Here is a 20,510-nt window from a genome sequence, read left to right as displayed (position 1 = left end):
GGCCAATGAGTCTCAAAAAGTGTTCATATAAGCTCCATGTAAACACAAAGCAAAAGACCCTGAAAATCAGTGAGATAATTCACATTGAGCCAAGTGCCTGATAAAATATACAGTGGTACCTCGGGTTACATATGCTTCATGTTACATACGCTTCAGGTTACAGACTCCGCTAACCCAGAAATATTACCTCAGGTTAAGAACTTTGCTTTAGGATGAGAACAGAAATTGTGCTCTGGCAGTGCAGCAGCAGCGGGAGGCCCCATTAGCTAAAGTGGTTCTTCAGGTTAAGAATGGTTTCAGGTTAAGAATGTACCTCTGGAGCGAATTAAGTACTTAACCAGAGGTACCACTGTCTGACACTTGACTGCAGAACTATCCCACACTTGGACATGCAAGAACCTATTCTATGTATTTATTATTTTATCCTATTAGTATCATGTCCTTTCTCCAAGGAGCTTGGGATAGTGATGATGATGATGATGATGATGATGATGATGATGATAATAATAATAATAATAATAATAATAATAATAATAATAATAATTTATTATTTATACCCCGCCCATCTGGCTGGGCTTCCCCAACCACTCTGGGCGGCTTCCAAAAAAAATATTAAAATACTGTAAAAGTTTCCCTAAACAGAGCTGCCTTCAGATCCCATTCTGCCCTCACAACAGCCCTACATAGTCTTTTAGGTTGAGAATGTCTGACTGGCCCAAGGTCAGCCAGCGAGCTTCATGCCCAAGTCTCCCTGTTCCAAGTCAGTCACTGTCTGCTTCACCACACTTTTCAGATATTTTGCCTGATGATGAAGACTTCTGTGGGATGTGAAAGCTTGCATCATTCTTGAGCTATTTGAGCAAGTAAAAAAGAGCCATCATTTCCTTCATCCTGCATGCTTATAGATGGGGATCATTTTTAGTTTCTTTAAAGCACTTTTTCTGCCTTGATATCAGGATAGAATCCACAAGTTCTCAGAAAAATATGCAAAGATTTGTTTACACTACTGCACCTCCATTTAAAATCTAAACCAGGCTTTGGCTTGGTGGGAGACTCACTTTTATTGATGGAGGTGTGTTCTCCAGGTGTGGCTGAATGCCACAGGAATTCACATGGGACAGGAGGCTATACATTTGCGCACTCCAACCCAGACGCCGTCGATCTCGGCCTCAGTGGCACCGTTTTCCTGAAGCTTTCAGTTCCTAAGCTCTATTTAATGGAATCTATGCATAGTAAGTAACCGGGTCAGAGAGAGGCAGCCTTCCCCTGTTTGAGATCAATCGCTGGCTAATACTTTATCTAGGTCACTTTATTATCTCATGGCAATGCGTTCCCATTCGCCTCCTCCTTTTGTAAGACACACTTCAGCTGTGGGGAAAGTGCGTTATCGCATACATATTAAAAACATATACCCATTCTATCTGTATGTAAATGTGCGAGGCACAGCTGGATATTGCCAAGGAGTTTGATTTACTAATGGTTATTATCTGTTCTCGCTGTTCAGTGGCAGAGAGTGTTTCAGCAAGCATGCTAACATGGAAATTGTCTCCCAGTAGCACCGGCCTGCTTTTGAGAATTGTTTAAAAAGATGGCCCCGTTTTCTGGGGCTTTTGCATGGCTGTGTTTTTTCAGATGCTGTTGCGGTCCCTTGGTGGGTTTGCTAGTGAAGCGTGTACTATTGATAGAAAGTTAAGAGCAAACCAGAGTGTTTCTTAAGGCCGTTCCTCATCTGAAGCACCCTCCGCTGCAGGACCCCATCAGCTCAGCCCATAGCAGAATGGCAGCTTAGCCTTCACTCCCCCTCCTCCTCCTCTTCCTTCCTGATACCCACAGAAGTCAAGGCCTGCCACTCTGCCTCTCTTTTTCTAGTCTCAGTCACAAGGGCTTCCTCTTCTCCCTCCACTCCTACCAAACACTTCCAACGAGGTTTCCTGCCAGATTGTGCCCCAGAGAAGCACGGTGCAGCAATCCAGCATTCACCCATCCCTTGCAGTGCAGGAAGCAAGGTGAGCTGGGAGGGCATCTGAGCAGGAAGCATTGGTGCATGAGATTACAAACGCTGCACCAAATTTTTATGAGGTTTGATTTGTCCTGCAGAAGTTGCCATTTGGGGGTTGGATATGAAAGGATTGGCATTCATAAGCCTTACATTCCGCTCTTCTCTCTCTCTCTCTCTCTCTCTCTCTCTCTCTCTCTCTCACACACACACACACACACACACACACACACGTTGTAGTCCTTGTTTCTTTGAATTTGCTTCAGTGCCTTGTTTTTTTTAACTTGAAAAAGCTCCTTCACTGCAGGATCCCAGCCAGTCAGGGATCACATAGTGAACTTGTTAATGTTGCAGCACCGGCTTAGTCAGTCAGGGCAGCAACACCCTCACTCTACATGCAAGTGGAGAAGGAAAGGAGGCTCATCTCCATTGTCCTGTATAACTGAACCAGCATTCCTTTCCTTGCTGCACTGGTGGCTTCATTGGACACCAGCCCCTTGCCCTGCCCCAGCAAAACAGGCTGTTATCCCAAAGTAGTAAAGCTGTAACAAAATAGAATGGCTGTATCTATATCCAGCTATATGATTTGCACAATATATCCAGTTTTTACAAAAACACTGGGAAATAGTTGCAATTCTATGATATCCCTGTGCAGTAATGTTGCAGATGCAGCCTTTGATTAGCTTTGGTTACAGGAAAGATTGTGTATTTCTAGCTAGTTGTTTGTTCCTTTTTACTGTATTTTTAAAAACATTCCTCTTCTGTCTTTTTATATAGTAGGAAACCCAAGTTACCCAAATGCAGTTATCTTCCCTTTAAAACCAGTAGGGGAAGTCCTTGAAGTGATGTATCCCCTGCCTGCTATTAAAACTTTGTAGTTGCATAAATTATCTGACCACCAAAGTTGGTAACTAAATTTGCAATATGTACAGCGCTTGCAAGTAATAGTTTTCAACTCCTAGATGCTGTGGTGTAATTACAGGACAGAGGAGCCTGTTTTTAGTATTATTATGAAGGCCAATTCATCAAGTGACAGGAATCAGCAATGGAACCCCTTAGGTCGGAGAAAGAGTCCTTTGCTATCTTGCTTAATCTTTGCATGTAAACATTTCTAACTGATGTGGCAGAATTAGGGTGTGGAACTGAGTGCTAGAAACAGCTCTTCCCCCAACCCTTCAGAGTTCATACAGGCGGGCAGACTGCTAGAGAAGTCTTTGTGGCAGGACAATGTTCTCTCCATACCAGTGCATAATGATTGCTGATCACATAATGCCACCAGAATGAAAAGACTAAAGTTAAATCCCAGCTTTTAAAATCTGTGAATTATGTTATAATTAAACAACTGATACATTCACATCTGATCATTGCTGTTGTTGCTGTTTCGTTTTAGGGTTTTTTATTTGCTTACACTAGTAAAACATGTGTTATCAGCTTAAGCTAAAAACATAAGAAAACAGAAAAATAGCCACACTTGCTGTTGTCCCTTTTTGAACTTCTCTACGAGATCAGATTTGTGCAACTGAAACCCAGCCATGGCTGTGCAGCTACTTCATTGTACATTAGTATTGCCTACATAGTGAAGCTGTAGGCTGATTTATTCCTCTCAAGCAGTTAGACTTATCTGCAGCACATGATAAGGTTACTTTTTCTCTATTGTTTATTATTTGAGCCCTTTCCTTCAAGATAAATATTCCAACGTGTCATAATGAAAGACAAAACAATCAGTTAAAAATACAGCCACATTAAAACTTAAACAAAAGCAGCATAAAACAAATTTGACAAGGAGTAAATCTGCTGAAAGGTCTGTGAAAATAAACAAGTATTTTCCTTGACACCAGGAAGGTAAGGCAGGCATCAGGCAAGCTTACCTGGTAAGAGTGTTCAGTGGTAGGGGGACACCACGAAGAAGGCCCTTTTCCCAGAAGCCACCCACTGTCTGAAAGCGTTTTCCACATTCACTGAAAGTTCAAAGCTGTTTTCCCTGAATGAAGGACACCACCATTTCCCCATGTGTCCTTTGGTAATGTTTATGAAGATCCATGTGCCAATATTTGAACTGATACAGAAAAGTCAACACTTACCGTACTTGTTAATCTAGGACATAGTCCTCAGGGGGGATTCCTCCTACACAAGTCCCAGTGAGGAGAACAATGTTTGCCTTCAAGTCCCTTAATGATACATCTAAAAAGATAAAAATAAACATTCAACTGGAACAGGATGGATTGAATTGGCAGTTACTAATTGCAGAGGGACAAAGATGGGCATTTCCCCTTTGCGTTAAAACAAACCCTGTCCGTGATGGGTCTACAGTTCTCATTGGGTAATATAAATATTAAATAAATGTCTGTACAATGCTATGCCTTTGAAAAAATATTCTTGAGTGCAAATTTAGGTCTGTGGGATGATTCTCTGTAAGGGATGTAGTAATGGGATTGGTCCACCTTTAAAGCATTCCTAAAATGGGTTCATCTATGGCTATGAAGCATTTTCTGTTTCATAGGGAACTATGAGAAACTGGTTTGTGGGAGGAGCTCCTGATCTTCTTTTAAATAACTCCAGAAGCACTTTCTCATTTGTAGAGTTGCCGAAATTACGTCTTAAGTATTTCTGCTTAAGCGAGCCTATGCCGAACAGCTCTTAATTGGATTCTCATGGTGATTGACAGCATTTCATTATGACAGTAACTTTCTTTGGCTAGACTGCCACAAACCTTGTTTGGATTCTCTCTTTCTCTTCCCCCCACCCCCCAGTTCTCCATCAAAGCTCATTTTTATCCCTGAATTCCCGGTGGCGCAATCGCAATTGTGAAAGAGCCTTTTAGCACCTTTGTTGTCTCCATCCCTGGTGGTGATTGGACCCAGCTGGTTGTAGAGAAGAGAATGCCCTTCTCACAAAGCGACTCTGTCTCCTGTCTCCGCAGTTTCAATAATTTTAAGAGCTCCGAAACCTGTTGAGGATTCGAAGTAGCTTTAGATGTGGAATGAGTGTTAAGTATTAGTTATCGGGAGATTAGGGCCCCGGGGACGGCGGGAGATAAACAACCACAATTAAGGCAAAATCTGCCATAGTAAACAAAATTTAGCTGAAACAGATGCCCTGACCCATTTGGGGGGATTGATTTGAGGGTGACGAGGAATCGATTTTTGTCTCATTTACACTTTGCAAAACCCCATCGTGATAAGCTGGGAGGATAAATATTTCATACACTCCTGATTTTAGTTAATTTTTTCCCTTCTTAGCACCTCACAGTGGGTCTGCTCTCTGCTAACGGTGACCAGGCCTAAGTTTATCCTGCATTCACACGGAGCAACTAATTGGCTATGAAGGGCCCCTGTGTTTAAATGGGCTTGACAGGAATTTAAATTTTGCTTCAATCAACCTCTGTGTTTGCAGCCTGCTCCACTTTCTAATTTTTAAATTAAACATTGATTTTAAAGAAAGAAATACAAAGAAGGCAGGCTCAGGCTTTGCTTCTCTTAAGACCCTTGTTTTTTTACCTTCCATTGAAGGTAAGGCAACCAGCACCACAAAGGTAGTGTTTCTTAAAGCAAGTGGAAGAGAAGAAAGATGGGGACACCTCTGCAGACCTGCCCATGTTAGAGGAGCACAATTAGACTCTGGGCTTAAATATTGGAGGGGCTGGTGATTTAGATAAAAGTGTGTAGTTCCTTAAAATGTAGTAAGCCAGCTCCACTGTGTTTGGGGGCCCTGCTGCCTGCTCATTCAGTTAGGGGGCCCTGGGTTTCTGCATCCATGACCCATTTGTGTGCTTGCCAGAGGCAACTGGTTGGCCATTGTGGGAACAGGATGGCAGACTAGACAGGCTTTTAATCTGGTCCAGCCACCAAGATATTATCTCACTGGAAGAGGTGCTGGTACACAAAGTTCTTAACACACCCTGGTAATTTTGAAATAATAATGAAGTGTAACTGGTGCTTTTACTGCCCAGAGAAAGCAACTTCCAAAATAGCATGCTTTTTTCTTTTTTCTTTTTTGGCTGTGTTCCAGTCTGCGCTGATCCATTCTCTCCCTCACTCAAATGCTTCGTCTTATGCTGCTCCTGAGATAATAACATTAGTGTGGTGATCCAGATAGCCAATGTTTCCCCCAACTGACCTGGCCTAATCTGCCTTTGCAATTTGGAGAGCTGTATTTGACTTCTCCGGAAGTAACCTTAAATTGTAATCTTGTAAGAATTCCAGCATTGTATCCTTCACTCCTTCTCCTAATGAGGTTATGACCAAATGCTCATTATAATTGCTTTAGACTCCTTTTAATTTTCAAGCTTATTAATCATAAGAAGAGTTATTTAAAATTGCATAAATTAATCTTAGATTAAAAGCCCATCAAAGCCTCAAAACAATTAAGAATAAGTAGGATTTCCCTGGGGCAGCAAGTTTTATTTTAATAGTGTAGCCAGGTGGATATCAGAACATTTGAAGTGTGGGGATGATTAATGTTTGCAGCGATTTTGTGGGAGAGATTTTAAAATGGCAACTCTCGAAGCCTCATCTTGAGCTTTCCGTACAATTCAAAGCTATTGCCTCTCATGTAAACTAATGAACATTTTAATTACAGTGTGTGACAGGGCACTGAACCGTGCAAGAGGCCACCTTCACCATTTTAAAATGGCAGTGGAAGGAAGCTGGTGGATCTCTGGCTGCTAAGAGCATTCCTATTAATCTGAAAAATGGCAGACATCCAGTCTTCTGAAGAATGTTGTGTAACCAAAAAGCTTGCACTTTGACTTTTTTGCACATTGACAAAAGGGTTGTGTCTCGTGTGCTCTTTTTCTGCATTACTACCAGTTGCTGGAAAGGGACGCGGGTGGCGCTGTGGGTTAAACCACAGAGCCTAGGACATGCCGATCAGAAGGTCGGTGGTTCGAATCCATGCAGTGGGGTGAGCTCCCATTGCTCGGTCCCTGCTCCTGCCAACCTAGCAGTTCTAAAGCACGAAGTGCAAGTAGATAAATAGGTACCGCTCTGGCAGGAAGGTGAACGGCATTTCCGTGCGCTGCTCTGGTTCACCAGAAGCGGCTTTGTCATGCTGGCCACATGACCCGGAAGCTGTATGCTGGCTCCCTTGGCCAATAAAGCGAGATGAGTGCCACAACCCCAGAGTTGTCCACAACTGGACCTAATGGTCAGGGGTCCCTTTACCTTTACCCTTACCAGTTGCTGGAAGCCACAGGAGGGGATAGGGCTCTTGTGCTTGGGTCCTGCCTGTGGGTCCCCCATTAGGGCATCTGGCTGGCTACTGTGAGAACAGGATGCTGGACTAAATGGGCCATTAATGTGATCTAGCAAAGCTCTTCTTTTGTTCTTACCATGGGCAAGCTCAGCAAAAAAACCTCTTCATTGAACCAAGAACCATTGAAGTTTGTTCTTGGCTGCATTGTCATACCTGATGCCGCTGACTTTTACTCCTGCCGTTGGTACTGTTTAACCTTTGTGTAATGTCAGCTGGGCAATAGAGATGCATGCAAGGTGCAGAAGTGAGATGGACCTGCCCCGGTCACATTAAGAGAGCAGTTGGGAACTGACTGTGAGTCATGGAGATGTCTGGAGGGAGTCTAGGGTTAGTGACAAAGTGAGGCTCAGGAAACCAGTTGCTAAAAATATTTTGGATTTTGAGGAAGGGCTTGAATGATGAGAAGTGTGTCCAGACATGCTATAGCCAGATGGAGCAGGATTTCAGAAGCATAGAGATAGAAGTTTGGAGAGGACGTGGCGGCAGGATGTTGACAACAGATCAGCTGGTGAAAGTCGCTGCCGTCAGAGATGCCTCCAAGGCAGTAGCAGAATTTACTCCTGCATGTCCATAGTGAACATTCAGATTTGTATCAGGAGCCCTTTCACAAGAGGTTCAACCAACTAATAAAGAGAGAAAGAAGACCAACTGCTATTGACAGCTTAGCAGGAAAGGACAGTAGTGACAAAAATGTGTTAGGATTAAGCCAGAGAATCTTGATGGCGACTTTCAGGCAGAGAGGACCCAGTGAGCGCAATGTTTTGTTAAATGAAAATTGTTGACACTGCACCATTGCACAGAAACCACTAAAGTCTCGTTTTTAAATACCTCCAGATAAAGCTGCTCTGTTCTTCTTCTTTTTCCAGTGAGAAGTCTCACAATTGCATGCTAAGCTGTGAGAAGAACCTTTTTACCAATCAGGCCCTGTAGCCATATTTATTTTATCTCTTTGCTTTCCTCCTGTGCAGGCACTATGTGTTTTCCTTTCTCCTTTTCCTCTGTGCTGTCCTGACTGGCGTCCTGACCAGCGAGCGTGCAGTTCCCCCAGCCCTAATGTGCCGTTAACGATAGGTTAATGTACAGTATAATGTTTGCCGGGCTCTGGGTTCATTACACTTCTGAGTGCAAGGTCTTTCTGCAGAGTGCCCATGTTCCCATTGCATTATATCATGCAATAAAAACACCCTTTTAATATCACACACTAATAAACTGTACTTGAAGTGCCATCTGAGGGCACCACCATCCTTCCTAATAAGGTTGCCTCCAAGTAGAACGGTTAGGATCTTCCATGTTATTTTATTGTTCTTGATTGAGATGCTTCCTGCATTTAATGGAAATGCCATTGTCCCCTTTGCTCTGATATTATCGGTAAATTGTCAGCTCAGTTTTTGCCTTTGCTCAGCATTTATTGGCAATTGTTAGTCCTGTTTTCAAAGCCCACATTGTCCATGTACACCACTGGGTGTCTTTGGGAATGTCAAGAACTCCTCAGCCGGGCTTTTGATAGTGTGAAGACTATAGGATTGTATAGCACCCCGTCTTGCAACAAATGCAGAGTGGTTGCCAAATCCAGGACCTATGTTCGAGATGCTGGTTGTGTGTGACCTTTTAAAGTCTTAAGCAGCTTGTTCCATCATAGCTAAGGGAATGCTTTCCCCTAAATGAGCACCCACATCCTATATGAATGGGGGGGGGGACACCCTGCTCTAGATTCCCTTGCATAGAGAAGTTCAATCTGCTTGGCTTAGAAGCAGGGCCTTCTTTTTGGTGACTCCAGCCTCGCCCTGAGGTCTGACTGATGTGAGGGGTATTTTAAGACGAACATCAAGGGAAGACTTTTCTTTTGTAGGCACACGGTTGGTTTCCCCTCCATTTTGTAATAAGTCTCCAATTTTACACGTGCAGGTTTTAATAAAGGTGCTTTGAATGTGCTGTGATATGTAATAAACCACTTTGGTGTTTCAAATTAAGCAAATGCTGCATTTGCATGTTTTAATCCAAATGTTTAGTTTCATGTACAGATTAGTCCCTTCTATAAAAATATTGAAGATGCAAAAAAGAAGGGAAGATACTAATCTACAATGTAATAAATGCAAAAATACAGAAAGGGAAGCATTTCGAATGAACTGTCAATAAGAATAAAAGCAGCAGCAGCATCCTTGAATAAAGCCAACTCTCATCCAACACCAGACGCCAAGAAAAGCTGTTGCATATGAAAATGTTTTATCCCATGGGCCAAAGTCATGCCAGGTGGGTGCCTCCAGGTGACCTCTCTCAGCTCCTGGAAGGCAGAAAATGGAGCAACACAGTGTCCCTTTGTTGGTAATATTTCATGTTTGGGAAAGTTCATCCACAGGCAGGGCAGAGAATTAAGCATTGATGTTCCCTTGGGGAAGTATAACACCCAAAGGTAGGGAGAAACCCAAGGAGGCAAAGAGTCCGTAGTGGGTTACTTGGAAGTCATTACTAAACAAAGTCAGGTAGTTTGAACTATATCATTCACATCTATCAATAGGTGTTCATCTTTGAAAGGGTTAATCTTCCTGCAGAAGCCCAGTGGCTTAAAAAAAAAGGCAGCCCTTCTCAAGAAAATGAGATGTGACAAGTTCATTTAAAATGCCCGGTTTGTCATTGTTTATCTCATTTTCAGAGTTGGCAGAGAAAATTAGGCTGGCTGACACTCACCCACATCCATCCCCAGGCCTCTCCGACCTGACCTTTCCCTGGACTGAATCTCTTAACCACACACACACACACACACAGAGAGAGAGAGAGAGAGAGAGAGAGAGAGAGAGAGAGAGAGAGAGAGAGAACTTTCCCCAGAGTCTTTTAAGTTGTTCTAAATGAGGTGTTTGGGCCATCACTCTGTCTAGGCTTTGATCCCAGGGTAAACTAGAAGAATTTTTTTAGGGGAGAAATTGCAATATTTTTATCTACTTGAATGTGGCTTGGCAGAATAATCAGTGTGTGTTGCTACCTTGTTCTCAGTGTAGTGAGTGTGCCCATTTTCTATGTGTAAGAACTTAGTGGCCAAGTGGAATGGAAACAAGATGGGCAGAAGTGAATGGGACACATATTTCTTAACAAATATTTAAGTCTTTAGCTGTATGGCATCCTTTCTTCCTTCATCTCCCTGTTGTCGTAGAACTACTATTAGCACACAACCTCTGTAGATGGTGTTACTCCTCTTGGTGCTAGGAGTTATATTCCACCCAACACTATTTTCTTGGTTTGGATCAGGTGATGGCACAACAGAACAGGAATGGCTAACCTGTAGCCCTCTATATGTTAATTCAACTACAAGTCCCATCAACCCCAGCCACCAATCAGGGCCGAGGGGAGTTGTGGTCCAACAACATCTGCAGGGCCACAGGTTCCTCATCCATGTCTCAGAACTTTTGCAGCAAGAAATCTGGGCAGAGCTTAGTTACAGGAAGAGGAGGAGCCATCCTTGTAAATTAAGTCAATTTTTTATACAGTGGTACCTTGGGTTAAAGGGACACGGGTGGCGCTGTGGGTTAAACCACAAAGCCTAGGACTTGCTGATAAGAAGGTCGGCAGTTCGAATCCCCGTGACGGGGTGAGCTCCTGTTGCTCAGTCCCTGCTCCTGCCAACCTAGCAGTTCAAAAACACGTCACAGTGCAAGTAGATAAATAGGTACCACTCCGGCGGGAAGGTAAACGGCATTTCCGTGCGCTGCTCTGGTTTGCCAGAAGCAGCTTAGTCATGCTGGCCACATGACCAGCTCCCTCGGCCAATAAAGCGAGATGAGCGCCGCAACCCCATAGTTGGTCACGGCTGGACCTAATGGTCAGGGGTCCCTTTACCTTTACTTTACCTCGGGTTAAGTACTTAATTCATTCTGGAGGTCCGTTCTTAACCTGAAACTGTTCTTAACCCGAAGCACCACTTTAGCTAATGGGGCCTCCAGCTGCCGCTGTGCCGCCGGAGCACGATTTCTTTTCTCATCCTGAAGGAAAGTGCTTAACCTGAGGTACTATATCTGGGTTAGCAGTCTGTAACCTGAAGCGTCTGTAACCTGAAGCGTATGTAACCCGAGGTGCCACTGTATATATTTTCAACCTGTCATGTGTTGCAGCCCTGTCAGTGCTGGAGCTGGGTTGTGGCTCAGTTCAAAGGCATAAAGAGGAGCCAAGATGAGAGGAGGTTGGGACCAGAGTACTGAACAGCAAGGGAGCTGGCTCACCAGCCACTTTAAAAAAAAAACCTGTTGTACCAGCAGCTTTCAGAGATCAGTGGGTTTCAACTCCTGAGGATTCTGCATTCAGGGGTTCTCTCTTCAGGAGTAACATTATGGAAAGGAAGGCTTTGTGCTAGCAGGTGGGAACTTCACCTTTAGTGTAGGCTAGATTGACTAGGTTTGTGAAGATGGAGCTGGGGGGAGATTAAGGAGAGAGTGACAGATCTAGCAAGCTGCACTAGAGGCAACAGGGCAAGCTCAAAATGTAAATGGCATGGATTTGGGCCATGTGAAAGTAGAATGGAGGGCTAAGAGATGAAGATTAGGAAAACGAAATTGAGAATTACCTGATTCAAACCAGGGAGAAGCTCACAGTGACCGGGGGGGGGGTAGAATTAGGGTTGAATGCCAAGAATACTGGCATTCAACCCTAATTCTACCCCCCAGGTCACTGTGAGCACCTGAGAGAAAGCTTCACCAAAATGAATTGTTGGTGGTCTGGCACGCCAGCTATTGGACAAATGGATGCTTCTGGCTACCTAGAAACAAGAGAAAAAGCTGTGATGGGAAACTGTAAGCAGACAAGACTTCATAAGGTCTCCTTGAACCCTGCATGGTGTGATTCCCCGAGCAAGCAACTGGGGTTCTCCTTGAACCATCCCAAGCCTCTACAGGTTTTTGAAATAAGCTTTTCTTAACATGCAAAGGAGGTCACAAGAATGGGCACCCTAGCTCTGCTCCCTCACTGTTTTCATCTCAGAGGGCAACCTTCTGAAATGGGGAGCTACTCAGGAGAAGCCTGAGCCCAATAGAAGAGGACAGCTGGTTACACCATATTCCTTCTGTTGTGCTGCCTAATAAGCCTTCCACTTTGCTCTGCCACATGCGGAGCGAAGTGTTAGGAATCAAGGCACTAGCAGGAACACTTGGGGTTAAGCAAGGCAAAATGGTCTTGGTAGCACTTTAGGTAACAGGGCTTGCGGTGAGGATCCTCATCCCTCCTGAGGAAGGCTGCTCTGAATCCAGCTCCAGAGACTGATGGGTCTTGACCCCACGCCAAGCCGATAATTCAAGGTCACCTCTTGTCTGAGGAAGTGTTTGCTACAAGAGAAAACACATTTCAAGCTTCTGTGCATTTACATTTCTGCAACATTACCTTGCAAAATGAAGGGAGTCAATAGAGGGATATTTAAGTACCAAAGGTTTGCTGCCATCTGGTTTTGGACCAATATTGCTCAAGGATAAAGTGGATCCCATCGATGCCAGCAACGTTCATTTGTTGCTGAGATGCACAAGGAGCAGAATCCTGTTGGAATGCACATCTTTCCTCCTCCCTTTTTCCCATTATGTCCTTCCCTGCTTGCGTGTGCCTTGTGTATTTGTTTCTTCTTTCCTTAGGAATGAGAGTGTCTGGTTAACAAATGGGTTCTGTCTCTTTCTAACAGCCTGGAACTTCATTATACCTGCACAAACTGCCAGCTCCATTTCTGATGTAGTTGGCTTGCTTCTCCCCCCACCCCCCACTTCATTCCCCCCTCTAGCTGTATCTCTGGTTACCTCCTACCGGCTCCCTTGTCTTCCGCCTCAGTGGAATCCATTCAACAGTGGGGAAAACACTGAAGCAAGTGTTTTGGTCTGCCTTTTTTCTTTCTGCCTTCCTAGCATCCTTACCTCCAACCTCTGCTTTTGCTTTCTATGACTCTACCCACTTGGAAAAAGACTCTTCCTTATGTCTAGGACCACTCTGGCATGCAAAACTTTATGATGTCCCCCAAAAGCCTACAAATCCCTCCAGATCTACAGTTTTGCAAATGCTGCTGAATTCATCTTGTGCTATCGTCTCCCTATTGCTTCTACATCAGCTTCAAATTTGTGGTTAAGAATGTATCTTTATTATTATTATTATTGCCAACAACACCCGTTTCCATGTTACTACCAATGCCATCTAACCTTTGTTAATACCCAGGAGTGTGAGACCAGATCTAACAGTTCTGAAAATGAGAGTTGGGTTTGTATATACAGAACATTGGTCCATCTAATTCAGTATTGTGTGTACCAGCGGTTCCCAAACCCCCGCCGCCCCCCAATAAACCACTTGAAAATTGCTGGTGGTCTTGACAGACTATTTAATGATTTTTCTGCCTGTCGTAGGCGTTGTATTACAATTCAAATTCAATGGAATTACAATTAAATACAATATGAGAAAGAAAAGAAGCAATAAAATACTATCAATTATCAATGTGAATATGCAGTGTGATGGATGTGCCATCTCCCATCTTCAAGCACAGATCCACACAATGAACCATTGGTGGTTTGTGTTTGGAAACCCTTGATCTACACTGCAGTAGTTGTCCAGAGTTTCAGTGGAGGAGCTTTCCCCAGCCCTACCTGGAAATGCCAAGGATAACGCCTGGGATCTTCTGGATGCAAAGCATGTCCTCCACCCCTTAGGTCTTTCCTATTGCCTGCTCCCATGATCCTTTCTTAACTGGAGGTATCGGGGATTAAACCAGGGACCTTCTGCATTTTTTATCACCGTGCTCAGGCCCTTCCCCATGGGAAGTTTCTGTAGATTGGGGTGGCATTAACAGTAAGTAAAAGCTTGTTTTTGAAGCTATTCCCCACCACCACCCAAAAACAATTACCATATAGGCCTGAATATAAGCCACATCTTTAAAATTTGGGGGGGGGCAGAAAAGACAATACCCAAATATAAGCCGCTCCCTTAAAATTCTGCAGGCACTCACACCCATTCCGTTTTACCGCATGTCTGTTTCAGCAGCGATATTGTAAAAGCCAAATTTTGTAAGGTCGTGAATTTAAGTCGCGCTTTAACTTTTCACGGAATTTGGAAAAGAAGTGTGGCTTATATTTAGGCCAATATGGTACTGAGCAGAGCTTGTTCCACAAAAGCAGCAGGTCTCCAGCCTTTCTCTGCACCTCCCTCCTAGGAACTGAGTTTGCAACAGGGTGCGAAATGACCTTAAGCCCTGGCCCTCCTGCCTTTCAGGTTAACTCCTGCAGTCCAGTGCCTCTTCCATTCTTCCACACAGCAACTGCATGCCTAGAGCTCCCAGGCACCATTTTGTTTCCAGATTTCCTTGCTGTCTCTCTTGCTGTGGCTAATCCTGAGCAAGGCAAGTTTCTTTTTTCAACTGGTGTGAGATGGGTTTTTTCCACAGCAGGGAGCTTCTCCGCTGTAAAGGAGATTCATGGTAGAAACTGTCTGACTTTGTTTAATGGCTGGTTTTACTGGCCCAGTGTGCGTGTGCTCTCTCTTTTTTTGTCTCTGGGATCTTGATTTGTTTCCCTCTCAATTCTTCCTTGACCTTCCTCGTTTGCCAGTTTTGTTTGTGGCTGACTTATTTAAAAGGCCAGGCAGGTAATTGTAGGTTTTATTGTGAATAAGGACATTTGTTCCTTTCCTCCAGGGATCTCCAAGAGTTTTACAAACACTTAAGTGAATTTAACCTCATGGCATTCTGTGAAGTCAGTGAGAGTAATTACTGTAAGGCACTTGGATACTGGAAGACTAAGCACCAGGCTTGACCAGGAAGTTATTGGAGGAGGAGCAAGTTTTGGCACTGATAAATGCCCAAGTTAGACAATCTGAAAAATAATGCAAATGTTCAAATTTCCACTTCCTGATTCCTGTAGTCACATCTTACTGTGTTTAGCAGCAATTAAGGGAATATGAGGAAAGAGGAAGTCATTGTGTACAGGGGAGGAAAGATGTTCGCATCGCTGTCAGTAAAAGGAGAGGAGCATGCAATTCCTAGGATGGTGGTGATTGGGCAATGGAAGATCGGCAAATCTGTTTCATAGAAATTCATATTGCAGAAATGGTGCAAATTTAGAACGAACCTAAAAATACTTTGGTGTCTTTGTACCATCCACAACCATCCATTTGTCCCACTTCCATCTTCAGCTGCGTTTTGATTATTGTATCATCACCACCCTTTTGATGATTACATTTCCATGTTCTCTTGAAGGGTTTGGGGTCATATTACTCTGCCTGCACCAATGTACAGTGTTACCTCTGGTACGAACTGAATGCGTTCCATAGGTCCTTTTTTAAGCTGAAACCGTTCTTATCCTGAGGCGTGCTTTCACTAATGGGGCCTCCTGCTGCATGCATGCCTCTGGCACGGGATTTCCATTTGCATCCTGGGGCAAAGTTCACAACCAGGAGCAGCTACTTCCAGGTTAGCAGAGCTCGTAACCTGAAGCATTCATAACCAGAAGCATTCATAACCAGAGGTACCACTGTATTTGTTGCAGCTAGCTATGGCTATTAAGAAGCAAAGTTTCAACATCTCCCTTCGACCATTGATGAAGTTTGTGCAATTATTCCAGAGTACAGCGTCAACTTGACTTTTCCCTTTGTCATTCTTTGCTTTTGTGTTACTTGTGTGAGGCTGGAGCTTTGTGCCAGTGGGTGACTTTTGAAAAAGGAGGTTTCAAGGCTTCTGGCACCTAATCTCAGAACAGGGAAATGCCTCAAAGGGAGGCATTCTGCACATGTTCAGTTGCACACCCTTCTTTCTAATTACTTCATGCATCATAAAGCTCACATCAGTGCAGCTGTTGAACAGAGCACAGAATGCAGGATCTGGTAGCTCCTGCAAAGCTCTCAAGTGCTGTGTTCCTTTCTGTAAAACTAGTGCCTTCCCTCATAGTAACTAACTGAAAAGCGTAACTGTTGCATTCTTAGGCAGTCCATGGGGGCTGCAGGGAGCTCCTAGGAAAGAGGAGAGGGAACTTCCGCACTCAGCCATATGCCTCAATGGTCTCCATTTTCTGTCCCTGCCACAGCCCATCCAAATAATTGCCAATCTGAGCATCTTAGTCATGTTGAGGAGAAGATGTAATCTAAATTAATATTGGGAAGCTGTGGCAGCAATCTGGTAATGTCTAAAGCAAAAATACAGGATGGTAATAAACACCTGGGAAAGGTGTATGTTTGCCTTCTGCCCTTCGACTGGGCTGGAAAACAAGCCCAACATTTTTTCCCCTGTAATGTTTTTCTTTCCTTTTCAGATTGGACCTTTACAAAAGAAAGACACTGACTTATAGATTTTTAAAAAAATTTAAACAATGTTCTCCGTGGAAAAGAAAAACATCAGGGGCCATAGATTGGGTGGGGGTAGAATACTAACTTTGCAATCAGAAGGCCCCTGATTCAGTCCAGAAACCCTCCAGTTAAAACAGATGTTGAATAGCAATACCTGGAGATCCTTGTGTGTTTTGTACATTCATTCAGTGCTAGTTGCTGGGAATCACAAGTAGGGAGAGTGCTGCCTTGGCACTCAGGTCCTCCTTTTGGGCATTTGGTTAGTCACTGTGAGACTAGGATGCTGGACTAGGTGGGCCATTGCCTCAATCCAGCTGCAGGACTTTTCTTGTGTTCTTAGATGCTTGATTCTGTTGGTTGAGTCCATCTCTGCTTCTTTTCAGGGCCACCTCTTCATCGTCCAGTACAATGATGGGAATGCTGAGGTTGTCTCCATGTGGGTCTGCCGGATGTTAGAGGAGAGACGTTCACAGCAGCAGCAGCAGCAGCAACAGGGATCTCAGTGAACCAAAGGGAAGCTGAATGTCTAAAGGACAAAGACTCTGGTGTCATCCAAAGCCCATGCGGGGTTTTTATGCTTTGGCAGGAGACTTTGATGAAGGCATGGTGACTTTTTTATTCAAGAAATACCTTCCCCTCCCCCATTATCATCACACTGTTTCCTGAAACATTAAGAAAATATTATATATTTTATTAAACTTACTGTATATTTCTTGGCTTCAGAGTATTTTATACATCTTTTACTAGCTTAAAAGCAGTCCATGGGTGGTGTGGATGAATTGATGGGCATGAATTTAACTGTCCTGCGGACTCAATCATATCTCCTTTAGTCTTTTTATTTTTAACACCAAAAATGAGTTGAAATGGACCAGGCAGGGGAAATAATTATGTTGGAAGAATAAAAAGTCTAACCGGTATAAGTCACAGGATGTGTGCTAAATTTGTACTCATTAGAGAAGTGTGTGCTGTTCATCAAAGCAACCCCAAGAGCAGCTCTCAATACAGGGAAATGAGGACATTGTGCAATGCGTCCTCTTTAGTGGGATAATATAATGGAGGTTGGAATTTACTTGGCTTTACCAGTAGGAACACAACCAAAGGTCTCCATTCCCACATTGTCCATCCTGGTGTATGTGGATATATGAATTCATTCACCCATGAGGCAAGGTGAGGCAAATGCCTTGGGCAGCAGGATCCATAAGGGCAGCAGATCGTACCTCTAAGGAATGTAGCTGCAGTGGCAGCATCACCTGTGGCACACTCATTGGAAGGTAGATCTACCACCTCCTCAGCAGCGCCCCCCCCCCTGCCTCAGTGGCTTCTTTGTGAACAGGAGGCATTGCTGGTCTCCTCCCACCGCTAGGGAGGAAATGGGAACTTCCCTCTGGTGTCTCCTAGACTCTGCACTCACCAGCCTGATTCAGAGAGGGGCCCTTTTCCTCCCATGATGGCTTTCAATTCCCATTTCAACCATCAGGGAAGGTTGATTTGATTCCCTCCCTTGTTCCCAACGTAGATCTTCACTCCCCATTGCTCCTGATGTAGATCTTCACTGGCCCAGGGTGTGGGGGGAGGTGCCCACCATTTTATGGTTCTTCTCAATTGCCAAAATGTCTTGAGCCGACTTTTCCACTTTGATTGTCCAAATTTGTTTTCTAATTTTGAGGCTGTTTTAGTAGACCAGTGTTTTAATTTAAAATGTATTTTTAAAGTCTTATAATTCGTTTATTTATCAGGGTTGTGTTGTTGTTTTTTGAAATTCTAAGGGAGATTTCTCAAAAGTCCAGTGACTTGAAAGACTGTATGATAGCCAACAAAAGTGTTTACACTGAGGTGGCTATTTCTGATGCACTGTCACTTAAAAACCTGAAGAGGGTCATAAAAAAAAAAGCTTGGGAGTACACCAGTCCCTTGTAGTGAGGAATTTCTGCTGAACAATTACAAATCCTAACCATTACTTCAGAGGTAGACTGGAAAATACTTTGCTTCCTTCCTTGGAGGGATCATCAATCTTCAGGTGAAGGATAGAGATTGCAGGCATGAACTTATAGACTAAAGTTTGTCTTAATTGCTCCAATGTCACAACCTCTCTGGCAGATAACAGTACAATGAATGACTCGATGTGACCGGTAGCTGCAGGTGCTTTTTGCTAAAAGTGAGACAAATTTCTTTCCTTTGAGCCAACTGAGCTGAGGCAGTTCTTTCATTTATTTATTTCCTAGCATTTTTTTTTTTGCATATACCTCCCCTGTATAAAAGGTGTTTGTGTTAAAATTAGTCTCAAAGTCCATAAAAAAAGAATTCTCCTTTTGCCTTCATTTACACAAATATATATATATGAGAAAGATCTTTATCTTTAGCCCAAAGGGTCATGCCATTTTGACCCACTGGTTTCCATTTATCAGCCCATACATCAGAGACTGATAAAGGATGCAAATAGATGGTCTAGGTTTGTTGCAAGTGATGAAGAGTGTGGGTTCTAAATGTCTCAATTAGCAATTGTAGAGAGAAGGTGGTGGCATGGTTAAAAATGAGCTTTTGGACTTGACCATAATTCATAGTAATTAATTAGCCATTTGCTCAACCATCGCTTCGTCTTGCTTGCGTTAACCCTTTTTATAAATGTGTAAAATCTACCTGCATGTACACAGAGCAATTACATCTATGGACACACAATTACTGAGGATCACATGGATCTGTTTGACCCACATTTATGTCATGCCAATTTTGTTTGTGAATTGGCCCTCTACTGACACCCAAACAACCACCCGCAAAAAAAAAAGGACTACAGAATAAGGACCACATCATACATCTCCATTGGCAGAATAGTGTAAACAATGAATGGAATGGACATGAATCTCAACTCATTTATTACACCCAGCTCTTCCCCCAAAGAGCTTGGAGCACCTTGCTTAGGGTTCCCAGGCAACCTCTCATCCAGACAGCTTATGAAGCCAGCAGACTTCTTTCATTTAGCTTTCAGTAGTGCAACTGTTACATGTGCCTTTGGACCATTCTCTGGCCCCTCCTTGGGTAACGTGGAAGAGAGTGGAAGTATGATGACCTGTGTCAACAGCCTCTGCACATAGAACCATTCTCCCTTGTACCCCAGAAGTGCTATGTGTACACTGTCAAATTTGGTTTCATGTTTCTCCATGTATCACATGAGCTACTTAAGGTCACTAGAGCCAAATGCTTCAAGACTCCTATTTAACTTTGTTCTGATATTAAATCTACTCAAAGAAAAGGACAACAAAGCAGAGGAAATTAGCTTTCGGTGGCCTTGTGTTGTCATGAAGATGCTGAAATGCTTGGATGTTTCAGGATAAAACACACAATCTGATGAAACAGAACTTGAGCTCAGCTAGGATTGAACTGTCTATACCTGGGGTAGTACCTGCCCTCAGATATCTTCCTAATTCTTTGCCTCCTGGTGGAGGCAGAAAGAAACTTGGCGCTATGGGAGACACATGTGTCAAGGCTTTATATGGTGAGCCACTACTATGAGATCATTTCCCAGCAGTTTCCATGTAGTTGGTGTAGTGTGTAAACAAGCCATAATTCTCAAGTGCTTCACATGAAAGATTAAAATGTTTAATAGTTGCTGGGGAAGGGAAGAAGGAGACCCCCAAATATTTGTTTTAAATGAGTATTCCATTATGTGTCTGTACCTGCAAGGGGCAAGTTGAAATTTGACAATACATCAAGTGCAATTATTGGTGGGAGATGTTTCCAACCTTCACTGGGCCTCGGTTTCAGCTGTCTTCAACAGTGGCCAAATCACAATTCCTGAAAAGCTCAGAGTGCTCCAATATCTGTGTTTTCCTTCCATAGTACACATAGACAGAAACAATTCCTCCCATCCTTCTTAGATATCCCATTGGCTTTTAAGGACGCTTGTTACAAAAGGGTTCAGACATCCCTATTCATTTGTTCACTTGGGGTCGTTCCTCAGAAGTACCCCAAACTCTTGACTAGTATGGGA

At 43.5% G+C, this 20,510-nt stretch overlaps 1 protein-coding gene and 1 long non-coding RNA gene across 10 annotated transcripts in view; both read left to right on the top strand.

Annotated features, from left to right (window-relative positions):
* MAP2K5 (mitogen-activated protein kinase kinase 5) overlaps window positions 1-17,237 on the top strand; it is a 129,433-nt gene extending 112,196 nt beyond the window's left edge. For all 9 annotated transcript variants that reach the window (XM_081888610.1, XM_081888614.1, XM_081888612.1 and 6 more), the window contains one exon: window positions 16,909-17,237. In XM_081888610.1, the coding sequence (XP_081744736.1) occupies window positions 16,909-17,031 (123 nt within the window). In that variant the 3' untranslated portion in view covers window positions 17,032-17,237. The remainder of the gene's footprint in view (window positions 1-16,908) is intronic.
* On the top strand, window positions 11,105-15,310 carry LOC309356996. Its single transcript, XR_014163003.1, has 2 exons — window positions 11,105-13,798; window positions 14,328-15,310. It is a non-coding gene; the product is annotated as an uncharacterized lncRNA (long non-coding RNA).
* Window positions 17,238-20,510: the final 3,273 nt, after the last annotated feature.

The sequence above is a fragment of the Podarcis melisellensis genome (assembly GCF_964234715.1).
Source record: "Podarcis melisellensis genome assembly, chromosome: 14".
Taxonomy (NCBI): Eukaryota; Metazoa; Chordata; class Lepidosauria; order Squamata; family Lacertidae; genus Podarcis; species Podarcis melisellensis.
This window is presented reverse-complemented; position numbering and strand designations above follow the sequence as displayed.